This window comes from Apteryx mantelli, chromosome 30, assembly GCF_036417845.1.
Source record: "Apteryx mantelli isolate bAptMan1 chromosome 30, bAptMan1.hap1, whole genome shotgun sequence".
NCBI lineage: Eukaryota > Metazoa > Chordata > Aves > Apterygiformes > Apterygidae > Apteryx > Apteryx mantelli.
The window spans coordinates 2,481,361-2,506,337 of record NC_090007.1 but is presented as its reverse complement, the minus strand read 5'-3'; the positions used below and the strand labels follow the sequence as shown (position 1 = coordinate 2,506,337).

The following is a 24,977-nucleotide window of genomic DNA, read 5'->3' as shown; positions in this document are numbered from 1 at the left end:
AATGTAAAAAAAAAAACACAGAGATGGGATTAACTAGCATTAGCAGCACGTGAATGGGAGTTCTGGAAGTGAAGATGGTTCATCTGGTGTGATGTGTTTGCTCAGGGAGGAGGAGATTGTTTCATTCAGAGCAAATCTTGCTGAACCTTGGGGCGCCTGGTGCAGTAAGTCAAGATAAGCAACCGGACAATTTATATATCCTGTATGTTTTCCCCCCTCCCTACAATTCTGATCCCCAGCTCATGATGGTTTATGCAAATAGGGCAAAATAAATTTCAGGTATGCATGCTGGTATAGCTGCTTTCATTTTATGGTGAAGGTCTGGACAGGCTTCTTGTAGGAGGCCTCGAAAGGTCTGTGAACTGCTTGGGTCCATACAGAGAAATACATGCAGTGTGTAATGAGACCAAGAGAAATATGTGACTTGGCAAAGCACTTTAACATCTCTCTCTCTCAGGAATTGCATTTGACAGGAATTGCCTCTGTCCATAAATTCTGTGGTTTAAAAAAAAAACAACAAAAAGTGTGACCAGCGCAAAGATTGTTTCTAGCTGAAAGGTTGAGGATTTCAGGACTTCATGATTAATTAGAGTTGGTGAATAACTGTCTGTGTCCTGGAGGAAGCAACGCTAACCCCCCTCTCGGTTCGTAACAATAGCTGGTTATAAGTTCAGTGATCCCGCTTCCCAATTATATCCTATAATTGTGTGCAAGTTCCTATTGGAGGGATGTGAATGAACTCGCTGGGATGTTTATGCTCCTTAATTAGGGCCCTGGGCTGGCTGGGAAGGAGCACGGGGAGCGGGAAGGTGGGGGGGTGCCGGCCGGGGCCGCCTGGCACGCAGCTGAGCTGCTTGCGACGTGCCTGTAGTTATTTCAGTTGCTGCTTTGATCCCGAGTTTGCGGCTGGCGTTGCGTAAGCGCACGAACTGGCGCTGCACGGCTTGCGTATCGAATGCTGTGGAGCGCAACCGAGTGTGTTCATAATCCGTATCTAGGTTTTAGATGAGGTGCTGGCGGGGGGGCGCTGCGTTGGCTACGCTGATGTTATTGGAGAGTCATCAGTGTTGCTTTTATTTTGGCTTATGGCATTTAACACAAACAGAGAATTAACTTTGGCTCTGTGCAGTACTTAAATCTTGGCCGGGTGAGTACAGTGTTTTCATTTAAATCTGGCTTCCCTTTGAAATCTCTATTTAAATGAACTGCAGAGCTAGTGCAGTATCCTCGGCACCTGTTTGTGTCCAGGAAGCTTTCTGACCTGGGATCTCCTTCTCCCTCCTTCAAAATATGATCAGAATTGCTGTAGAATAGAAGGCCTAGCACCAGGCAACATTTCGCTCCATATGAGCAAGGAGCTTCTAGCTCAGTACCAGAAACGTGAATTCCTTAACTTGGGAACCTGCTTTCCTGCTTACCTGGCCAGAGGCTGCCTCTTGGGCCCCTTGAGAGGTCTCAGAGTTTCTGAGGAGGATGCTTTGAAGGAACTCCTACAAAAGACTTGGAAAGAAAGTCTGGTTAGAAGAATAGTATTCAGCACGATAATTTCCTTTTACTTTTTGTAAAAGAACTTGGGGTGTACCTAGTTTCTCTGGCATCACTTCAGCTCTTGAAAAAAGTAAATATGATTTTAATCTTGCGTATCGGGTTAGAGATGCTCTTTTTCAAGGATGTCAAGAAATACTGCTCTATTGTAATTTAAAATTCAGCGGTTTAAACATCTGCTGATGTCAGCTACCACTCTGTAGTCACCAGAGCCCTGGCTGGTGCTGGGCAGTTGAGCTCTTTAATGTTACAACTCTTGTTCATACGCAAACATAATGAGAGCGGCAGGTACTCAGTAAGATTAGCCTGAGTGTGCGTGATGAAGGTTGTCAGGTTTGTAGCATCACTTTTGTTGGGGAAAGGGGAATTTTATTAATCTGTTCGTAGACCTACTGAAATGCTTTGCTTTCCCTGTAACTTGTAAGGCTGCCGGGGACATGCACCTCTGACTGCTGGTCACTTGGGGCTCCTGCAGAATTGACGTTGCTGCTGGTACGTGGCCACGCTGGAATTTCAGGGCCCGACACGATGAGCTGCGCCTCGGCTCAAGTTACAGCGAAAGACTGATGGGTTTTAAGTCAATGCACAGAGTTAAGGCGACTGAGAGAGCAAGCTTGCCAGAGCCCAGAGAAAATACCTGCAGACTGAGAAGTCGTAGGATGTTCTGTTCCTGGCTTTCTGACTCTTGCTGCTCCTCACACTTCACTTTAGTCTGACCCCGAAGCAAGATTTTCCTAGAATGGAGTCATTCTCTTTTTTTTTTTTTTTTTTTTTTTTTTTTTTTTGAAAAGTGAATTGTCTGGGGCAGGGAAGGGGGGAGGACGGTCTCGATTTAACTAAAATAAAGTCTGTTGGACTGTAGGATTTTAAGCAAGGAAAGATTTATAGGGCAAGGGAACAGACATGGTTTGGGGTTTGAAGTGAAAGCTTTGTGTTATGTAGCTGCCATTTCGAACTCTTTTTTTTATATGTATCTTCTGTGGTTTTGTAGCTGTGAAGGTTTAATTATGTTAACAACATACAGCATTATTGCAATTGAAGGCTTTAATACATAGGTTTAAATGCTGCGTGGGCAGAACTTTGTAGTGAAGGAGCAGCGCATATGGTGAAGGAGAAGTTGGGCTGATACAGCGTCTGTCCGGGTCCGTTTCGGAGAGGAAGGAACAGATGGGCCTCTCCTGCCGGGAAGAGAGCGCGTTCAGTGCTGCAATGTAACATTCCTGGGTAGCAAAATTACAAGGTAGTTTGCGTGACATGCAATGGGATTGCCCATATGCTGGCTGATTTGTCTCCTGTTGACATGGAGTGAAGAAGGCAGAGTTTGATACTGTGTTCGGGGGAAGGATTATTTAGTGTCTGTGGGAGAGCTGCTGAACTTGGCAGCTCCACTTTCGATAATGCGAGTAAGATGCCATTAGCTTCCGAGTTGTTTGTTCGGAAATATTTGAAAATAGTAACTGTTTTTTACTAAGGAAGATGCAACAGAAAATTAAGTTCCAGTTACTGTGCAGAATTAAGACTCTAGAAATCTCCCTCAAGCAGAATCTTCAGACATCACCTCTTAAAAACAAATTTTATGATATTGACAACTTCTTATGATTGAGAAAATACATGAAGAATGATTGCACTAGTGGACTTGAACTCTATTGCACTCTTAAAGATACTACTCCTAGCTTTCCTAGGAATAAGGCATTTGCAAGTCAGCAGACATCACAGGATAGTTACCCCATCTCTGATGTCCTTATTAAGCACTTTTCTGTTACCATTTGAAGTTTCATTAGCCATCCATGTTGCCTTACTACAATGCAAGGATTTTGATACTTCATGAGCAAGAAAAATATTCATAAAAATTTGAGTCTCAGACAAGTGTTTCTTGTCTTTTCTGCAAAAACAAAGCAATTACATTCTATGGGTAATGAAAAAATAATAGCAATGATTTAATAAAACAAATAGGACTTGGGTTTTTTTCTGGTCTTCAGACTTTTCTGAATGTCATCTTTCTGAAATAAGGCTGATTGCACTGGATGTGTTTACACAGCTTCAGTTCAGGATGAATGAGTCCAAGAGTTGCCTTGTTAGTACCCCTCAGAAACTCCCCAAAGCCGGAGAGGAAACGGAGCTCCTCAGTGTGATGTCTGACTCTCTTGCCCAGTGGAGCCTTAACATGGCTTAAAGGAATAAGGCTTTTGTTTTAAAAGTGTGCTTGAAATGAAGCCTTTAAAGCTCAGTAAACTGTTTCTCTGCTCATTCAATTTGGAGGATTATAGACTTGGGGAATCTGTGCACGGTTTTGTATTTCTGGCAAATTGAAAGTGTAACGTGCAGTATCAGTCTTACTAGAAGACTTAATGAAAAAGCAGTTATGTGGAAACTGGAATTTTATCGGAAACAACTTCACCTTGTTGGCAGAGTTCTACAGTTGTTACATTAGCAAAAACCCAAGAGAAGGGAAATGCATCATGTATGAATTACCTTTCCCTTAGACTTCCCTTCCACATTATCATAACCTTATCTCCAGGGCTGTTTAAATACCTCGTACAGTGTTTGGCTGCTCTTTCAGTGCTTAAATACCAGATTTCTATAGCTTGATACAAAATTAGCTATCTTCATCAAGCATCAATATTTAGTCTAGGCAATATTAAGTGTCCCAGATAGTGCATGGATTTGGTAGGTGTGGAAAGAGGAGCGTCCTCTGCTCATACATTTAGCATGGCTCTGTTGGTAAAAGGAGGAGTTACTGCATGACGGTGGTTCTTGTTGATCAGCACTGGGGAAGTGTGTTTTTCCACATGCTCTAATCTATGATAACAAAAAGAGCTCCAGATTGTGTTTTTAAACAAGCTTTAGGGTCTCCCGGTGGTTAGGTCTGCCAGTGACTATCCATTACAGTAGTACATGCATCCACTCGAAGCCTAATTTGAAATGGCAGAGTTTCAAATATGAGCCTTGCTTTGATACTTAAGGAGACTGAACAGGACTCGGTGATAAACTGTCAAGTGTTTCATTTTGTACTAAGTTGGTATTTTGCAGAGGATCAAGCGCTGCACGTGGACTTTGATACCACAGTCCTGTTCTCAGCACCGTCACTGGCCTTTTGGGTAATTCTGTGGAAGTCGCTTCCCCTCTCTGTGCCTCCGTGTTTGTCTGCAAAAGGGAGATGAGCTCGATTTTAATAAAGCTCAGACAGCTAATGCAGGAAGTGCCTTGAGGCAAAGTTTAACTGGAGATCTTTAAGAACAGTTAAGACAAACAACTGTCAGAAATGTCGTAGGTGAAGTATTTGGTCGGGCCGTGGACAGGTGGATGGGCTGGATGACATCTCGAGGACTTCTTCGGCTCTGTTCCAGTTAAAGCTTGCTTTCAATAATGGCAGCTCTGTGCGGAGATAACCCTCTCCAGCGTGCTTCAGAAAAAGAGCCTTTGTTCCTGGAGAAACTGATACGGCTTCAGGGTTTTCAGTCCTTTTTCCTTGCTAGATGAGCTAGCTAGTTTTTTGGGTTTTTTTTTTTTGTCTCTATCTAATGTAAGGTTATTTCCGTACAATTTTCTTCCCACAGTAATCACTCTAGGGATTGGCAGGTGTCAGGGCTTGTGCCACTGCATCCGTTCAACCAACTCTGAATAGTCTTAATTGCTCTGAAATGGCCAACGCTGGTGGCAGCTGGTGATCAGACCGTATCTTGACTGCCGTGCTGATAAGCATCCCTGAAGCTGAGGCTTTTTAGTAGTCGTGGCACACGCCTGCGAAGTTCGTGTTATGCAGCAGATCCTGTTTCTCTGTACGGTTGAGCGTAGCTACTACTGTACTTCCTCGTTATTGAACAACGTGACTTTAGTGATGATGAGTTTTATTTTAAGAGCTTATGTCCTAGGTATGAAATATAAGTAGGATTTTCAAGATTCGACAATTGACAGTTGGAGCTGTTAGCTACTATGGAAGAAGGACTGAGAAGCAGAGATCTCCCCTGAGGTTAATGTAACTTCAGAAGATTTAGTTCCCTCATTGCTGGCCTCTCTTTGGCATGTGCTCTGGCACAACTAGTTTGGGATTAAATTCCCCTCGGATTACAACTTTCTCTTGCGTAATCCCCAAGGAGAAATACATTAATAGTCTTTGAGGGTAGCCTGGGCGATATTGTTAATGGTTTTTTTGTGCTAATCTATAGCCATTTGTTTTTCCTTAGGGTTGTATACGTGTGACTTCTTGTTATTTTTATCATCTCCTTTGGGACTTTGATTAGGGAAGCAGTGATGCAAAAAGCGCATGTTCTGTAGATTAAAACCTTGCAGCTTTGGGCAAAGAAAGAAGGGTGTATAGATTGGACCTGAGTTGATGTGACCAAAATGGCTAGTGTAGGTGAGAGAATATTATACAGATGAGCATCATGTACCTCTTTGGTACAAATAGGTCTAGTAATAAGATGCCACGTACATTTCTCCCTTCCATGGGTATGATTTTGAAAAATTGTAGGTTTGAGGAAAACTGAGAGCTATTAAATTACTGGAAGACATGCTTTACAGCATTTAGTTCTGGATGTACCTATGTGGGAAATAAATCTGGTAACAGGGTCTTCACTTTGAAAGTTGAAATAGAGAAAATCAGACTAGAAATAAAGCATATTTTCTAATGGTGAAACTGCTAAAACAGAAGGTTATGGTCAACTTTCCACCATTGAAATATTTTAAATTGGGACCAGATGATTTTCTAAAACTGATCAGCCAAGCAGGAATTAATTCCTGTTGGATCTGTAACAGGCGGCGTTAAACAAGAGCTCGGAACACGTGATCAAAGTGGTCCTTTGGCATTATAAATGCGAGTGCTGTGCTCGAGGAGGGAGGGCAGGTATCCGTTCAGATTTGGCAGGTCTCCGCATGCCCGTTAAGAAATGGCGATCGAGAGCGGTCTGCTGCCCAACATCTCCGTGTTCGCCCTTTGGCGAATACTTTCAGGCATCGGCCGCTCGCGCAGGGAATAGCTGCTCTGTTTTGATGCCTGGGAAGCTGCCTGCTGCCAGCCTAGGATTATGGTGGGGAGCGGGCAGCTGCCCAGCGGCGCTTCTTCCCGGGGCGCTGACGGCGCGGGAGCCTGCCCGAGGCTCGGAGGCTCCCTCCCTCTCTCCCTCTGCTTCAGTCCCGGTCGTCAGCCTCTCTTGGCGCAGAGCGAAACCCTTCACCCCTGGAGTGGCTGCAGCGGGACAGAGACTGGCATTGTAATCAGCTGCCCGCTGCAGCCGTTCCACGTCTAGCATGTGTTTGGGCAGCGTGCGACTAACCGTACACTGAAACGGTTTATGCATCCTGGTAACCTTTTAAAAAAAAAAAAGTCTGGGATGCAGAGCTAGCTCGCTCTGCTGCACAGGCATATTCGCCCTCCAAATATTCTCTGCACAGCTGGCCTTCATGTAACGCTTGGCCCTTTTCTCCCTCCTCATCCACCTCTCCAGCTTTCCGAGAGGTGAGGTGGGAAGGAGGCAGGCTGGAACAGGTTATGGTCCTTCTTTTTCTCCGGCTTCTTTTCAGTACCTTCATCCACAAATGCAAATTCAGCCTCAGTATCTGTTTATGATTCATGCGTATGCCGTGAAATCTGTCCAGATTAAAATCTTAACCTCTGTCTGACATTTCAGTGTAGATCATTAGTTATCGGTTTAATCTCCTTGTGGTTAATCTTATACTTCCGCCCTTTCCATTACCTCTCTGTTATGGACAGCTCCGTTTTCCTATTTGCTGTATGCTGTATTTCCCTTTCAGTATGGATTTGTTCTTATTCCTGGTGTCCAGGTTACATTTCACACATCTTTTCACATAGCCTATCTAAACTGCAATCTTTTCTATCCACACATAGTTGAATGTGTCAGCTTAGCTTTCATTCTTTCATGCCTTGTTTACTATAACATCCTCCTCTGTGGCCTTGCGGAAAGCAATCTTACCCCTCTCTTATCTGTCCAGAAAGCAAAGGTTGTGCTTTTAGCCTTCTGCTTTGATCGTATCGCTCCTTATTTTCAGGACAAGGTTTGCAGGTAGAAGTAAAAGCTTGTGTCAGACCAGCTGGTATAACTGGAGAAATTAAGTGGGACTGTGTTCTTAGGCCGTGTACGTTGAAGCACTTCTGCGTATCTGCATTTGTCTCTGTTTCTCAGTATGTCAGATAGGAACTTCCTACCTCTCTTTTACGGCTTGTCCTGGTTCAGCGTTTCTCTCATCAAGTGTGACGCTGTCTTATTTCAGTCAATCCATGATGCCAGTCACTAAGAAATAAACTGGCCTGTTGGCAAACTTGCCCTCGCCACTGGGCTGACAGAGTCACGGGGCTTTCAAGGGAGGTGGTTGACGTCCCGCTGGCTCAGAGCAGGGGCCCGCAGCTGTATCGAAAATGAAGCCTGGGTAGAGACTTGCTCTTAATTACATTCATGGTCAGGGCATCGCTGCTGCATGGATCACTTTACTGTGATTCTTTTGTGTCTCCTGGGATCTCGGTGGGAGTGAGTAGTTCTCACAGGGGAGTGGGTTAAAGTGAACTGAGAAATGTTTGCAAGATGCTGTGCATCTGAAAGAGTAATATACAGTTAAATATTAACGTGAAGCTCTCACGAGGCTCCCAGGTGGTGAGTAAACCATTGAATGATAAAAGCAAAAAAGCAAATCCTTAGACTGTAATAAGGATTGAAATTTGTAAAAATAAATAAAATAAAAAACTTGCAGCTGTGAGCAAAAAAGATATGAAAAACTTTACAGGAAAAATCCACATATTCCTTTTAAAGATTCTGATCTTGGTCTAAATTACAAACCCTTGTTATGAGGTAGATCAAGTACAGTATGAGGTGGCTGATCTCCAGACTACCTTAAAATTAACTCTTCCTTATGAATCTCCATGTTCCCCAGCAGTTAGGTAGACAGAACATTTCTGCCCCTTTTTATAGGGAGGGCGACAGAGTTCGCTTAGCGACTGCATTGGAAATTGCTATCAGCAGGACTGAAGCTTGGAAGCTTCTAACCGCCCAGTCCTCGGGTGCTTAAGGCACAGGAATGGATGCAGTGGTTTCTTAATGTTCTCGAATTATAAGCTACCAAAAGGGCTGAAAATAGCAAAGCCTGGAGTTTGCACTGGTTTGCAGAGAGCATTATATTTAGTGATAAGTGGCTGGGAGCTCCAGTCGTACTTGAGGATGCAGTGCCAATGTTGGGGCTTGAATATTAAAGAAAAAAAAACCTTGAGGTTGGTAGTTATTTCCAATTCCTTATGCTGCACTAAGCTCCCATGTAATTTTGAACACAAAGTACAAGAGCAGGCTTGATCTGCTTGCCAGGGAACGGCACAATAGCAGTGTTGTAGACGCTAGGTGAAGTATTTACAGCTTCTCGGTGCTATCCTTGCATGCACTTTGTGACACTTGTTCCGCCTTTAACAGGGCTGCTGTGTTTTCAAATCAAACTCCGTGTTTTGATATTTTGAGCTTGATTGCCAAGAGTTCAGTCAGAATTTTGCGAGTTGTTTTTACCTGTTTGGGGAATTGGCTCAGCTGAACTGTACTAGACAGATGCAAACAAATGGAGTCTGGAGGGTTTTTCCCCCTGGCTTTCATCAGAGAAAGACACTTTATTCTGTAAAGTCAGTTTGTAGGGTGCTTGCTGCCGTGGTCTAAACACCATGTGGGCTGCTTAAAATGCATGAAAGAAAAGTGTTTCTTTGATCAGTGGTGTATTTGGGTGGTTTTAGGCATACCCAACTGGGAGGCATCTGCTGCTCCTCCTCTGTGTAAATAGTTTGGGTGACAGAGGACAGCAGGAGTGAAAACCTTCCAAGGAGGGAAACAAAGAAAGGTCTAGAGGATCTGTGAAATGACTGAGCCTTTCCTGAAGGTTCAGTGGGGAAAAAGTGAGGGAGTATCGTTGCTGAGGTCTGTTGCTGAAGGTCCATCCTTGGGGAAAAAAAATTTTTTAAGGTAGTTGGGCTGTCTCAGTGGCTGGAGTCAGTAAATCTGCAGTTATGAAGGGCTCTTGACACCTAGGCGGAGAGATCAAGTTGTATCCTCGGTGTAATAGCTGGAGAAGCTCATTTGCAAAGGCCGTAATTCCTTAATAAGGAGTGTGAGACCAGCAGTGTTGTGGATCCGTTGCACTTTACCGCTTTCTCCAGGCTTCGCCATATTAAGGTTACTTGCTAGTGTATGGTATAGCTGAACTCCCCACAGGTGACTGGACAGGACAGTTTGGAAACGGCTGAGTGGTGGAAAACATGCAGGGCTGGGTTTGGTATCTCTTGTTTATAGCAAATGAAGCAGGGGATTTCCTTAAAGATGTACAAGAATACAAAGCCGTGCAGTTATTAATACAAATTAATGTCGTGCAACTAAACTTGTGCTAAACTTGTGCACATTGCATTGATCTTTTGACCCTCGGTGTTCATTTTACTTTTCTCTGAAAATCAGAAGCACCAGCAACATTCCTGCTGCCAGGACGCCCCCAGAGAACTTTCTGCAGAGAGGAGCAGTCTGCCTGCACTGCCACGGCATGTTAGAGAGCAGCTCTCTTTATTTTTACCTTTTTTTGCTTTACTTTGCAAGCAAAACACCACGTACTCTTAAAAAGCGTAATTCTTTGATGTATTTGGGTTTTCGTTTCTACACTATGATGTAACAGAAGTCTTAATTTGCTGTGTGATTCTAATGCAATGAGTTAAATCTGTTGCATGTGGGAAGAAGATGATGTGCACAACGTAGCAAACGTTCCTAGACACTTAAAAACATTTGAAGTCCAGTATCAATTACACTGGACACATGACCAAATACTTCTTGATATAGATACAAATATATATTTGTATATATAAAATATACGTTATATAAAGTGTGTGTGTGCATACATACATATATTTGAGTTCCTCCTGGTAACTTTTCCGTATTCCTTGGCATAATTTGTGTATGAGTCAATGTCTCTATTTCCAGGGAAAAACAGACCAGTAGTTATAGGGAGAAAAATAACTGGTTGCTCCACAGTCTGAAGAGCAGAAGGGCATTCAAGAGCCTGCAAGTGCTCGGAAGTACTTTAAACCTTTTCTAAAGCGATCTCCCTTCATCCTCTTTTTTCCTATGTCAACAACACAGCTCAAGCTTTTTCCCCCCTATCTCCGTTCAGCAACTTCTTTCAGAGGCCTCCATATCCTGCATTATCACAGCTGGACAAGGGGGTGCAGAACTCCAAACCCCTTTATCTTCTGTAACCTGAGGCTTGGTGGCATTCGGGATGTCCCCTAGCATTTGCTGATGCTAACAGATCCACGCAGCATTGCCAGCATCTCTGTTGGTTTGAACGGTGGCGGCTGTTCTGGGCCGGGAGGGCGCGTTGCGGAAAAGGGCAGAATCCGCGAGGTCTGCGGATGGCCCCGGTCCCATTTTGCAGGGGTTGAGACATTCACCATAGCTCCAGACAGGCACGTAACTCGTGAAGGGGTTTGGAGGCGAAACAAGTTTTTTCTTATCCTTACTGATATGCAAGATAAGAATTGTAATATTGTCCTGAGAAATGTCAATGGGAAGAGTTTCCTTTTATGCTTTAGTAACAGTGTGTTGTTTTTGGAAATCACTGTCTATGGGAAGGGAGGCACCTGCAGTTAATTTTATCTGTTCCTGTGTAAATACGGACCTCCTAACGTTCCCAACTCGCAGTTCAGTGGGGTCGTGGCATTATGTACTGTACTCTGTCTTATTTTATAAATAACACTTTAATTTTAGTGCTGATTGTAAAACCTTGAAGTTATTTGGCACTTGCTCTTTCCCAAGTTGGTGCTGAGTACTGAGACTGTGTGTGAATAAAAGCATTTGAGCTGATACGTTTTGGGGATTTGTTCCTTGGGCATTTCTGGCATTGGGCAACAGGAAAGAATAAATGCTGCTAAAGCAGTTGAGCACTGAATAACTGACATGAAGTTTGCTCAAACATATTTGATATTTCCTGGATTTCACTTGATAACTATAGCCTGGTGCCAGGCAGCTGTCCGTGCTAGTGGCAGTTTTTTGTAGAAGCACGTTAACCTTATGTTTTGTGTTCTGTTCTAGGCTATTCTTATTTCTCTGCTTATCCGGTAGATTCTGGGGCGTCTAGGAGACCTAGTCACCATTTTCTGGTTTTAGTCAACTCTTCAGTCTGCTGGACCCCTGTGGTCCTGTTCTTCCCCAGCATATTACTACTTCAGTTTTTGCTAACACATCCCCGGGAGCCGTTTGCCCTGTGCAGCCTCAGGCTTGTTGCTGGTGGAGTTCAGCTTTCTGCTTTGGTCCTGGGGACGTGAAGAAATAAGTGAAGGCCACAAGCCGCAGGGCAGGGTGGTTGGCAGCGTGCTGCTTTTCCGACAGCTGCCCTCCGAGAACCCCCCCTGAACCCGCTCCCCAGATCTTACACCTACTCTCATCTTTATGCATGTAGATATATTTAAATAGCTTCTTACAACCTCAAGATATATTTATGCAATTAGTTTAGGTATATGTGTGTATAACATGATTTAATTCATAATTTTGTAAGGATGCAAGATCCATATGGATTTTGGTGAAGGCTACACTGTTTAGCATTTCTAGAAGTTCAGAAAACATGCAGAGTCTGCCGTGCTAAAATAAGATCACGTGGTTGCAGCACAGACACGCAGGAGTTACTGCCTTGGGCGATTAGTCCATGGTTTTCCTTCCTTTCTTTCTGGTTTGTTTTTGCTTAGAACCATAAGAACGCTTTTCTGCTGAGCTCATTATTGCTAATGTACAGTTAGGAAATTAAGTTACAGTTCCCACTGCAACGGCAACTCAACTATGATTTGTATGCAGCTGTGTGCGTGTGTGAGAACATTCTTGAATAAATATATATGACAGAAATTACTGCCATGTACAGTAGGAGAAAAAACGCAGGGAAATGACAAGCTCTACGATACTGTTTCTGTGGGACACTGGCTTTGAATTATACGCGTGTGAATGTCATATAACATTACACTAACCTAAGCTCTGGCATCGAATTATACATATCGCAGCCAAAATAAGCCATTTTAAGCCGTGTCAATGCTGGATTCATCCTTGCTTCCTCCTACGGTTTTCTTCCAGTTATAAATACGCCTCGCGAGTTAAAGCTCGGCATGAGAAAACCTTGCAATAACTTGTCCGATTGCATTAGCCTCGTGAGTTTTACAGCCGCTTCGTTGGCGGATGATGTAAACTAACGTGCAGGCGGCGGGAGCGGAGGGCTGGGTTGCGTCGCCCCGTTTGGTGCAGCCGGCGAGGGTTAAGCGGTGTTTGCTCTGCGCAGATAGCCGAGTGGTTGGATGCCTCCCTGCGCAGGCAGCGAATGCATTGGCTAAGGCTGAGGGCGGTTCTCCTGTCGCAGTTGTTTCCTGTCCTGGAGTTCAGGGGAACTGGAGTCTTTAATTTCTCCTAATTGCCTTGTTTATAGTCAAAACGCAGCTTGTATCGTTCAAGAACACAGACCTGGCAGTGCAAGGAAGGTTCCCGCTCAGCGCCCGCCTGTGCGGCAGCCGGAGAGGAGCCGCTTGCCCGGACTGTGGCCGGTGGCCCCGGCCGGCCGGGAGGCCCACAGGCAGGGACGCTGGCCCTGCTGACCCACTGTCACATGGAGCAGAGCTTGTGATTGCCAGGCAGAAAAACCATGTTGGCTCGTGGTCTGAGCGGTTCCCAAAGCCCTGTGGGAACGTGTCGCAGTGCAGGATACAGTGCAGTGTCTTGAATTTCATACGTGCGGCTTAGGATTTCTTCTTGATTAAAATATATGCCTGAACTACCGCCTGTTTGAATACGCTGCTCAGTTGACCCAGGAGATAGTTATTTAAGTCGATCCAGTGGTAGAGAATCCCAAAGGGAAAACAAAATCTACCCTGACCGATGTTCATCATCTTTTCCTCTTTTTGACAATTCACTGCCTCTGTTTTGTTAGCAGAAAGCAAGGAATAAAAACCTAACACGTTTTTAATAAGTCGGATATTCGGACAAACTGGATATATTAGCTAGACAGCTTAATCGACTTGCCTGTTAAATACAGATCTTCTGGCTACCTGTGTTGGCTCGGGAGTGTTTTACAGTGTCAGTGTATTTTGTTTTCACCTGAAGCACAGGAAGGAGGGAAGCGAGGCGCGCGATCCATAGAGGTAGAAATTCCTTTGCGCTGACTCGGCTGCCGTCCGTCCCCCCAGCTGGGCCTCAGCAGCACGAAGAAATGTCCGCTTGAATCCATAATCAGAAAGGTTTGTAAAACACATTGTTTCCCCGGTCTTTGGAGCCACGCTAGCTAGCTAGTTAAATATTTATCCACCCCTAGAACAACAGTTTGAACCTCCATGCCAGCTCCGTCCAGGCAGGTGAGCTGAGCGTTGTGCAGCTGGTCAGCACTGGGGCAGGGATTTCGGAAGCCCGGTCCTCGGAGCTCCGAGGAGGAGGTTTACATAACCGCGATGAAAAACTCTGCTCCGCTGCCAGCGCTGGAGCGTGTGTTTTCATGCAGCAGCTTTTGCGTTACGGCCTGGTGGCTTCTGCCCCTACCCCCAAAATAGTTGCTTGGTTGCCTCTCTTTAACGAGAAGTTGCAAAGTTTCCCTATAATTTTTCTCTTCTCTTTGAGGAAGTGAAGGAAGTTGCCCCCCTTCCCTTTTTGAGAAGGGAGGGCTCAGCACCACATTCTCCAAAATCTCACGTCCCCCGGCGTTGAGCAGAGGCTGTGGCCGCATGGTTGGCACCTCCGAGCACACGCGGTTCCTCCCGAGGCCGCGTGCTCGGTTTGTGCTCCCAAGGAAGCGATTCTCCACGAGCCGCTGTCGGCTATGGGAGTCCACAAACCTTGATGAGAAAGCGCTAATGAGATGGACCTGGTCAGCATAAACCTGGTCTGCGTGGCCCTGTGGCAAAGGGTGATGTTGGGGGGGAAGGAGGGAAAAAAGAAAAAGCTGTCTGACCCATGCAGACTCACGTAACCTGGATCTTGCAGTAGGACTTGCACAAAGCGGTAGGGAAGATGCGCTGGAGAGGTTTCTGCACCATTTTCAGGCACTCATTTAAAAAAGTGAAATACTTTCTAGCGTGCATACTTCAATAATGTCTAGATGACATCTATCCAGGATCCGCTGTAACTTAAATTTGTACAAGACAGTGACTGACAATTTCTGATCTTGAGTGCTTAATGAAAAGAATCGTTGCCTTGGCTACTTCACTTTCTTCAAGCTGTCTTACAGACATAAAAAGCTGTTGAAATTGTTCTTAATGTCTCTCTTTCTCCTGTTCAAAAATAGTTTAATTATATCTTCTAAAAACTTTTGAAGATGAGAATTCAAACAGTTTCTGCTCTGTGAATATCTGCAGCTGTGTTTAAAATGTGTAAGTAAGCATAGGACTTTGGAGATTAGTTTCCATTACAAATACAAAAATATTGTGTGTCATAACATAAACTACGTGCGACTGTTTTGCATGTGGGTCAACTTTGCAAATCACCCGTCTGATCCACTGCCTCCTGAAGACACGAATGTCTTCTGAATTTCTTAAACTTTGTAGTCCCTAAGCATGAGACATACCAGGGAAACATCTTTTTGCCTTCTACGCTGCAGTGAGGGCTGATGACGAGCGCTGCAGTTTGCACGGCCACCGCTCATCCTCCCGCCTGCAAAAAGCTTTCCCGCGTGTTTGCCGTAGGAATCCACTTCCCAAGTGGATGCTGTCCCCTCTCCGGAGAGGTGCGTGCCGCGGCGTGCGCCAAGACCGGCAAGCGCGGAAGCCCCTGCAGGACCCCAGTGTATCGGTGCTCCCTGGGGAGGAAGGGCGACCGTGGGGGAGATGCATGAGAAATGGCCCAGGCGGGTTTTTTCCCATAAACCTTGACATGTTGGACTAGAATTAGTAAGTCTGATAGTGTTTTGGACTAAATTCTAGAATTTTCTGTCTGCGTTTTGTTGTTGCCAGTATTTCTAATAAACGGCTGGTTTAGGTTTTTTCTCATACTTGCCGGAGTAGTTCAGTTAGTACCAGTCCCAGGTTGTTTACTTGCTTTCTAGGCACAGCTTTTCTTGACGTACTGTATTGCTAAATTTAATTACGAGTTTGCGTTAACCCCCTGCCATGACATCTGTTGCTGGACTGCGTGCTCCGTCTGTGGCCTGGTGAAGAACGTGTAACCGTGTTTTTAAAGCAAGCTTCTCAGCTTGTGTCTAGTCCAATACAAGGTATCACCTGCAAGTTGTTTCTATTTGCCCGCTGCCCCTCCGTGCGTTACCATTCCTATGGGACAGGTTTGTAAATAAGAGCTGTTGCTATAAAAGGGCAAAAGCTTTGCCACCATAAAAGCAAATGAATTCTGTAATCCACCCCCGTGTTTCGCGTTAATGGATGAATCTTGGGAGATGGATAGAGAAAATATCTGTACTGAATGATTGACGTGGAAGAAGTCAGATATTTGAGACTGAAATTCTATCATAAGGTCCATTTAACTTTAGCCATTTCATGTTTGTTCAAAGGATTTATCAGGCCAGAGCAAACCAGAGGTTACTCATCTTTACTATCCCGTCTGCTGCAGCTACTGCTGCTTATTCCGAGAATGGCATTAACGGCTTTGACACACTTAATTCCACAATCCTTTAGCGAGGGGGGAGGTTCTTCCTAACCGCGGCTGGTGATTTGATCATAAAAACATTGGTGGCATGTTGTACTATGGAGCCTACATACTGTTCATTTAGTTGAATAAAACTAGACCACGTTTCAGTATTGGTCTGGTCAAGCAAGCTAGCCAAAAGTTAAAAATAACATTTTAGCCCCTGTACATTGGTGTGTCTGGAACTTCCCCAGAGAAAGCCCCTTCTGCTTCGACACTGAATTTACTGTCTTGTGGTTTGGGTGTGGGTGGTTTTTTTGTGTGTGTGTGTTTTGTGTTTTTTTTTTTTTTTGAGAGGAGAGGGTAGGGTTTTCTTGTTGTTGTTTTTGTTTTGTTTTAAACTTTATCTGCATTATTTTTGCAGATCTCCCCCCCCCCCCCAGCCCCAGCAGGTTTTCAGTCTTTTATTGTCCATTTAACATTGTTCAAGACCACATGAAAACCTTGGACTTGACCAGTCTTAGTGCAGCTGGCAGGCATGCTTTAGGTCCTGTCAGTAGTCTGGCGTGGAAACGGCAGGACGCTGAGTTTGGCTGCACGATTAGCAGAAGCGAGCATGCCACGTTCTGTCCTGAGCGTGCCGATGGGCACCCAGCGCAGGTTGTAGCCTTCCTTATAGCTGTACTTGGCTTTTTTGGCTTACTCTTCTCATGGTGTCTTCAGCTTTATTGTATCCTTTCTGAACTGAAGTTTCTGTGGCATCTTCCAGATGAAGCAGTTGGGTTTAATTTGTTCAGACTCATTTGGACAGTAAGTCTGAGTGTGAAGGTGCTGAGCAAATAGTAAGTAAAGTGGCAGGAATGTGCTTCGCCTCTGAGCTCTCCTCGGTTTGCTCAGCGTCTCCTGCAGCTCCTCGCTCAGCGTTAGTCATGGTGTTTGCTCTGAGCTATGCTGCAGCTTGGTTTCTATTTCAAAGCCCAAACCACTCATTAAAAGTATTGTGAGGCGCTAAGTAATGAGTAATTAAAAAGTAAACCATAAAAACCTCAAGCAATAACACTTGTGGGTGCCCTTCATCTTGGGCTTCCTCAGGAGAAGCGCTGAAGTACTTGTACTGGGTGCCAGGGCGGCAGGCTTCCCCCTGGGAAACCAGTGACAGCTTGATGTACGGGCAGGAAGCAGATCCTGATAAAGCCAAAGGGTATGTAACAGTGGGGTTGGACAGGCCTTACTTGCAGCATTAGTGTGGGAAACTTAGCTCCTTAAACTAGGAAACCAAAACCTTCTGGCTGAAACTGGTTGTCCCAGGGTTGAAGGCTGTCGCTGTGCGAGTCTCATCACTCGTTCTGGGCTTCAGGAGTAGTGTTCGAGTCGCAGAGCGCTCCTGGGAGCCTCATGCTGTGCACGTAGAAGAAAACTCGGCTCTCTTCTTTGGAGACAAGTACTCCAAATAATCTGCTTAATTGGAATTTCAAGTGACTCAGTGAATTGTGAAGTCGAACGGCAGCAGACTCCGCACTGCGACAGTGCGATCAAAATTTGGAACTTGAAATTGAGAAGTGGAGATGAGGCAGAGTTCTGCGCTTCATGGACGTCCCTGTGGAAAGAAGGGTGCAAAGCCAAGTGGGACAAAGCATGGTTGCTAGTAAGCCCTCGTGGTCGTGCGTCGTCAGGCCGTGCTGCGATACTCAACTTGCTTTTTGTCTTTTTGCAGTTTGCCCACCTGCCTGCAAGTCGCAAGGCTGCACCTCTGATGGTCAGTGCTGTCATAGCGAATGTCTTGGGGACTGCACGGAGCCAAACAACCCTGAGAAATGCGTGGCTTGCCGCAACTTTTACCTTGATGGCAAATGTGTAGATACCTGCCCACCCGATTACTACCGTTTTGAGGGGTGGCGCTGTGTGACTTTCAGCTTCTGCCAGGAGCTACACAACAAGTGCAAAAACGCCAGGGAGTCGGGGTGTCACGTCATCCACAATAACGAATGCGTTCATGAGTGCCCATCAGGGTACATCATGAATTCCAGCAAGTAAGTGCAAGTGTCTGCAACTCAGCAAACGGTGCTGTAGTTTGGCTATTGCTCAGAAGCTTTGTGCCTCTCGCTTGGGCAGAGGCGTTGTATTCTGTATCGAGACTGAGAAAAGTTTCGAGTGTTGAAGTGTCTGTGACAATTGTCCGGTCCAATTTAATTTGATTGGCAAACTAATACCTTGTTAATTCAAGCCGTTAGAAGCAGATACATTTATCTACCATGCGTCAATAGTTTATTCTTCCTCTGCTTCGCTTGGCTTCCCTTCTTCCCTCTCAAGTTTGGAAGAAGTGGGAAAGGGAGGTTCAAGAGAGAGGGCAAGAAAGAGGAGTGTTAGCAAGTCAGAAGGCTCTTCCTGTACTTGAGTGGGATGAGGGAGATGGGGAATGGAGAGGCCTTTAGTAGCCTTGCTTCCCTTCCCTTCCCAAGCAGACCTCGGACTAGAAGGCCTTCATGTTAAGCAGAATAGGAAAAGTTGAGCCTAATGAAGAGAGCTGCACAATGCAGAATATGTGTAGCATGTTTTGAGTGAACCGTTCTCAGAATATCTGTCCCTCGTCCCTCCAGTTATTTTCATTGAGCAGGTTCAAGCTGTGCCAGACATAAACGGACAATATAACAAACAACCGTAGCATGACTCAAGGCAGGGAACAGCCATTTTGACTATTCCCAGGGTTTTTTCAGCAAATGAATTAAATCATTTTTGCTGCTGAGCTGTTTATCACTAAAAACTTTGCTGTTTGTCCCACAATAACATTATATATTGTGATGAGTCAGATTTCCTATGATTATTGGTAGCTTTTGTGCTCACATGTATTTGCTCCTGATAGAACAATTTCAGGGAATTTGCTCTAGCAGGACTTTTTATTCTGTTTCCTGTTTTGCATTTCAAAAGGATGAACCAGCAGTGGTTCACTCCCCCAAAGTAGGTATGTTGCTTGTGTAACAGTAGCCATCTCCTCCATCTTACACTTGCTCCAGTCTGCTGTCAGTGGATCTCACAACGCTGCTCTGTGCTTTTCCTGGAGCAGATAAAGCACTTTTTTTCTCTGAACTAGTTGGAAGCACATTCTTGTGGTGTTACAACCAGGGCAAGCAATCATCTTGCTGCCATTTAAGTGGTATTTCCCCAGAGCACAAAGCACATGCTTGCTTGCCTTTTTAAAGCAACTTTATGTGCAGTCCTTAATCAGAGGATTCCCAGGTGAATGCCCTGCCCTCTGCTCATCAGCTACACATTTAACCCGCTTAGGATGGAGACTGGACCTGGATTCCTTAATCTTGAAACCCCTGATACTTAGAGCACTGAACAGCAGTGTGGTGGATCAGCTACCCATAATAGTCAAAACTGCTTTGTTCTGGTTTCTCTTATGTAGGAATGGACAGATGGCGAGGAGAAATTGTTTCATCTCATAATGACCTGTAGTTCAGATTGGAATTTGAAATGTCCAAGCAATGATTTTAAGAATAATTAGCAGTTATTTGGGGTTCCTAAGAGCCCTGTGCTGTGCACTGCAAGTGAATCCCTTGGCCCCTTGTCAGAACAGCATCTCTTTGAGCTGATTACTCTGCCTTTGAGAATTGCTGGAGATGCCCCAAATCATATTCTGCAAAAGCATCACTTCTACATTCTTGACTTTCTTGTTTTTCAGCTTGCACTGTACTCCCTGTGCAGGGCCCTGCCCAAAGGTTTGCGACTATGGGAAAGAGAAGACTATTGATTCCGTGACATCTGCCCAGGAGCTCCGTGGCTGCACAGTTGTTAATGGAAGCTTAGTTATAAATATCCGTGGAGGAAGTAAGTTCTGGATGAGTAAGGGGTAGAGGGCACTGGGTGTCAGATCAATGAATATGGCACCCTCCACGAGCTGGGGGATTTCTCTTGCTTTGACCACTCTGAATCTTAGAGTGATTCAGAAAAAATAACAGCAAAACCAAGGCTCTTGTGGTGTTCATGAGGGTGGTTTTTTTTTTTTCTAATTGATTTTTTTGTAGCATCATTTGGATTTATGTAGAGCCGTTCCATTTAATCTGTTTGGGCTTTGATATCAGTGTTTCTCTCTGTGCTATCAGAAAGCTAAAACCAATGTTTTCCTCTCCATAGATAACATAGCAGCTGAGCTAGAAGCAAATCTTGGCTTGATTGAAGAAATCTCAGGTTACCTAAAAATTCGCCGATCCTATGCCTTGGTTTCTCTTTCTTTTTTTCGTAAACTACATCTGATTAGAGGAGAAACATTAGAAGCTGGGTGAGTTTCTTCAAAATATATTTTAATTTAGTACTTTGAAGTGTGAGGAGTGCCAGTGCTATCTGGGTGATTTGGATTGGTAAACAATCCCTAAGGTATTTTTTTAAAGGTTCTTCTGCCCATGGCTTGCAGCCTATTGGGGAAGATAGTTTGTATTTGTTTTTCCATAGTGTCTGGATCAGTGTATGAGAACGAAAGTGAGTTTTCAGAGGATCTCTTCCCAATCCACGTTTGCGTTCTCTGCTTTCAGGAATTACTCTTTTTATGCCTTGGACAACCAGAATCTTCGCCAGCTTTGGGACTGGAGTAAGCACAACCTTACTATTGCACGAGGCAAACTTTTCTTCCATTATAATCCCAAACTGTGTTTATCAGAAATCCACAAGATGGAGGAGATCTCTGGGACTAAGGGGCGTCAGGAAAGGAATGACATAGCCCTGAAGACAAACGGTGACCAAGCCTCATGTAAGAAAGCTTCCGGATGCAGTGAGACTTTGCATCGCTCTCCTTTCCCTCTGTCTTTGCTAACCTTATATTCTTGTTCCTCTCCGCCTAGCCTATGCATTTGCTCAGGGACTGTCCTTGTGTCCTTTTGGTAAAGCACCAGTCATGTGACTGGCCACTTGCTGGTACGCTGCAGCGACGTGGTCAATGTGCCATGAGTAAAAGTACTTACGGGTTCTGCGTCTGGCCAGGAACTTGCCTTGCCAGCTTTGGTCTTCAGAGTTTTTCTCGTTGTGTGCTCAGCTGTGAGTTTTTCAGGGTTGAGTGTATTGTTGTGTCTTTCAGAAGAATTTGGCACATTATAACCTCAGTCCAGATTGGGACTTTGTGTTACTGCTGAGTACCTGCTTAATAATCATAATCTTTTAGCCTGCATGAGGGGACAGCATGCATTCAGAACAAACATAGCAGAGGAACAGAGTCTTTACCCATCTCTGGAGCCATCTGAGGGAGTTGCTATGACAACAGTTGGAGACATTTTTCCTACAATTTTTTTATGCTTTTCAGGGGGTTTTAAGCTCACAGCTTCCTTCAGCAATAGCAATAAGGTGATGCCTGTGTCACCATGGCTGGGGAGCAAACAAGCAGTGTTGCTTCCAGCATTCTCTCACTAAAGTCCTACCACTTGGAGTGTGGTTGTGCAGACACTTATTTAAGTAGCAGTACTGCCACAAACACATCCCTTCTGCGCCCCCAGCCCTGCTGCTTTTTCCTGTTCCGTGCCACGCGTGATCCCCTTTCCCTGTTTGGTGACAACGCTGCTTGAACAGCCCCTTCCTCCATTCTGCCCTTGCTGCTGTGCTGGTGCAGCTGTTTGCGAACAGACTTAAGAAGTGAAGATCTTTCAGCTGGATGAGTTTCCCGAGCTGGTTTGACACATGCAGCAGTGCCAGCACAGTGGGGAGAGGGGAGCGTAATCACTGCCTACCTAAAACTGGCCCTAGCATTGAAAAACACATAGAACCACAGCCTCAGGGACGTCCCAGCTCTAGCTGGGGCAGAGTGAAGGGTACAAGGGATTGACTTTTTTTGTAAAGGTTGTCTCCTCCCATGGGACGCTGACAAGCTCTTCCCTCATTTGGGGATGAGACAGGATTTGGGGTTCAAATCGTGCACTGTCGTGTGGTTGTGTGCAGCTCCCAGGCCGGCTGGTTGCTTTGCTTTAAAAGCAGCAGGAGGAGACGGCTGCCTTTCTCTTTGCCAGCTTTAACTCCGCTCTGCTGTGCTGTTCTCCTCGCCTCCCCCCGCCAGACCACATGTTGCCAGTGTGTTTGGCTTTTTGTTTGTTTTTGTTTCAAGTCTAGTTCTCACGTTGGCAGCATCCTGCTTATAAAAAAGCCCTTGTTTGTTCTGGATGTGGTGCCAGTGAAATGAATGTTCTTCCTCCCTTGTGCAGCTACTGCCGGAATGGCAAATCCGATCAGAGCTACACAGCTTGTCCCTCTTGGGCTGCTTGGACATACCGTAGCCTAACGCTTCCCCGAGTCTCAAAACTCCACCCTCCTGCGACTATTTGTTGTCCTGCCCTGCTGTTTGCAAAGGGACCACGCTACTCCCGGGCAAGGCTGGGAATTCACTCCCTTTGAGGACAGAGGCTGCATAAGCTATGCAAACCATTCTGCTGGGTTCATCTATGCAGATTGTCATGAATTTTAAAATATGCTACTTACAGATTTCCAGCTAACTAGAATTTAGTTCAGATCTTCTGCAGGATCATTTTCATAAAACCACAGAATAATTTAAGAGGGCAGTAACCCGTGGAGATCATCTGTTCCAAACCCTGGCTCAAAGCACGGATAGCGTCAAAGATAAGGTTTTAGTGAGCAGCTCTTCTCAATGCTAAGGCTCCTCGTATTCATCTGTGAAAAACAGAAAATTCTAAATTAATTACAAATAGAAAACATTACTTTCAACATCAACAAAATCATTGTCATTTCTCTTTTGTTATAGGTGAAAATGAATTGCTGAAATTTTCTTCTATTAGAACATCTCATGACAAGATCCTGTTGAAGTGGGAGCCATACTGGCCGCCTGATTTCCGTGATCTCCTGGGATTTATGCTTTTTTACAAAGAAGCGTAAGTGGAAGCTTAAGAAGAGGGTACCTCCAGTGAGCCGCAGTTGGGGTGCAAAATAGCAGCCATGCTGGGCTTCCACAAATGACAGCTGGCATTAAAGAGTACATATTAAACCTGTCGTGGACATAGCTATTTAGTCTCTGTGATTTTCTGGCTCTTTCACTTAGTTTCCAGTGCTACCTGTTTATGTAAGTGCTAATTAAGATCCCTGACTTAACTGAGCTTTACACAGTCAATATTCCTCATTTAAGAGCAATCCAACATTAGTTGTTCCAACTGTTCTGCACATCCATACATGCCCTAACTGCGGGGGTGTATTTATCATCTCCCCATTGTCTCCACGGGATGATGAGATATTTATTCCCTTTTAGATGGGAACCATTCTTTAAAAATCAAGGTTACCAAACTGATTTTCATCAATTCAGTTTTTTCAAGCTGAAAATAATGAGCCTGGATTTAGTTGTCTGGATTGTTTGTGGAACAGCTCCTGATCAGTGATAGTGTGAGGAGACTGGGTTGCAAAACTTGCTATGCCTCATTTCCAGAATCCCTGTAATGTTCCTAAAAGCCTGAAATCAGGATTTTGTTAATTTGAGACTTTTTTTTTCCTTTTAAGTCCCTACCAAAATGTGACTGAGTTTGATGGCCAAGATGCTTGTGGGTCAAACAGCTGGACAGTTGTGGATGTTGACCCTCCTCCACGGTCAAATGAGCCCAAAGCCCAGGCCCAGCCAGGCTGGCTTCTGAGGGGCTTGAAGCCATGGACGCAGTACGCTGTGTTTGTTAAAACCCTGGTCACCTTCTCAGATGAACGAAGGACATATGGCGCAAAGAGTGAAATTATCTACGTCCAGACCAACGCTACTGGTCAGTATCATTAAATTAATGTTGCTTTGCAAACAGCAAAATAGACCAAAGTCATCTTTTGACTGGTAGTCATGATAGCTCCATGGCCGTGGCACTTTCCACTGGCGTTGCTGCTTTATTTCGTAGGCAGATATTCCAAAGCAAATGGAAGAATGTATTTCCCTGAATGGGGCGAGGGTACTAATAAGCACTTCTTTCACCATGTTTGCGTGTATGTAAGAGGAGAGCTCACGTGCACACTGGTGCAACCTCCTGCAGGTTTATTGAGTGTCACTGTGCCTACCCTGGAGAACACTTTCTTCCTGTGGAAAAGGAAACTTCCCTGTGCTTGTCTCATGTTCTGTCCAGGCCTCACAGAGCAGTGGAAGTGACCCATATCTCTTTCTTTCCCCCCCCGCAGTTCCTTCAGTCCCATTAGATCCGATATCTGTTTCTAATTCTTCATCCCAAATCATTCTGAAATGGAAGCCCCCCTCCGAGCCCAATGGGAACATCACGCACTACCTGGTGTTCTGGCAGCAGCAGGCAGAAGATAGCGAGCTTTATGAACTGGATTACTGCTTAAAGGGTGAGTGTGTGCTGCTCTGTGCCTGGCTTTCAAGCTTTCCGGGTGGTGAGGCTATCTTGGCATTGTCCGTGGAGATTTCTTTCACACATCTTTGAGGTAATTTAAATGCCCAATTTTGCTGTTCTCAAGACTATTGTTCAAGAAACAGGCTGTGATGCAGCTGTGTTCTCCCACTGTTCAGTTATATTGTACATTAGTCACTTCTTCCAGGTCATGTACAGAAAGCTCTCCAAAAAACATTTTTTACACAAAGTAATCAGCTATTTTATCCTTTGGGGATCTCCCATCTGCACTTGTTCCTTTTAAACATGAATAACAAGTATAAAAACAACTATGGAGATAGTAAGATAAAATGTTAGTGTTTCTTGAGATCTGTGGCCAGGTTAACTTTTGAAGTCATCCTGTGCCTTTGTTTTTGGAAAGCTTTCAGGATTAGGAGTTTCACTGAGGACTCCCAGAACCTCACTTGCTGCTCTGTTTTCTGCACTGAGATGAACTGGGCTGTAATTCTGTTTGGCTACAGCAACATCTGAGCTTTTTTTTTCAAAGCTAGCATAGATTTGAATCAAAGGCCAGTCATAA

General features: G+C 44.8%; 1 protein-coding gene across 1 annotated transcript in view; it reads left to right on the top strand.

Moving 5' to 3' along the window:
* The window catches only part of INSR (insulin receptor), a 57,175-nt gene that overhangs the window by 15,273 nt on the left and 16,925 nt on the right, over positions 1-24,977 (top strand). Inside the window, exons 3-9 of the mRNA XM_067312991.1 lie at positions 17,815-18,130; positions 19,783-19,928; positions 20,235-20,379; positions 20,630-20,844; positions 22,834-22,960; positions 23,577-23,827; positions 24,228-24,395. Of these exons, the coding sequence (XP_067169092.1) occupies positions 17,815-18,130; positions 19,783-19,928; positions 20,235-20,379; positions 20,630-20,844; positions 22,834-22,960; positions 23,577-23,827; positions 24,228-24,395 (1,368 nt within the window). The remainder of the gene's footprint in view (positions 1-17,814; positions 18,131-19,782; positions 19,929-20,234; positions 20,380-20,629; positions 20,845-22,833; positions 22,961-23,576; positions 23,828-24,227; positions 24,396-24,977) is intronic.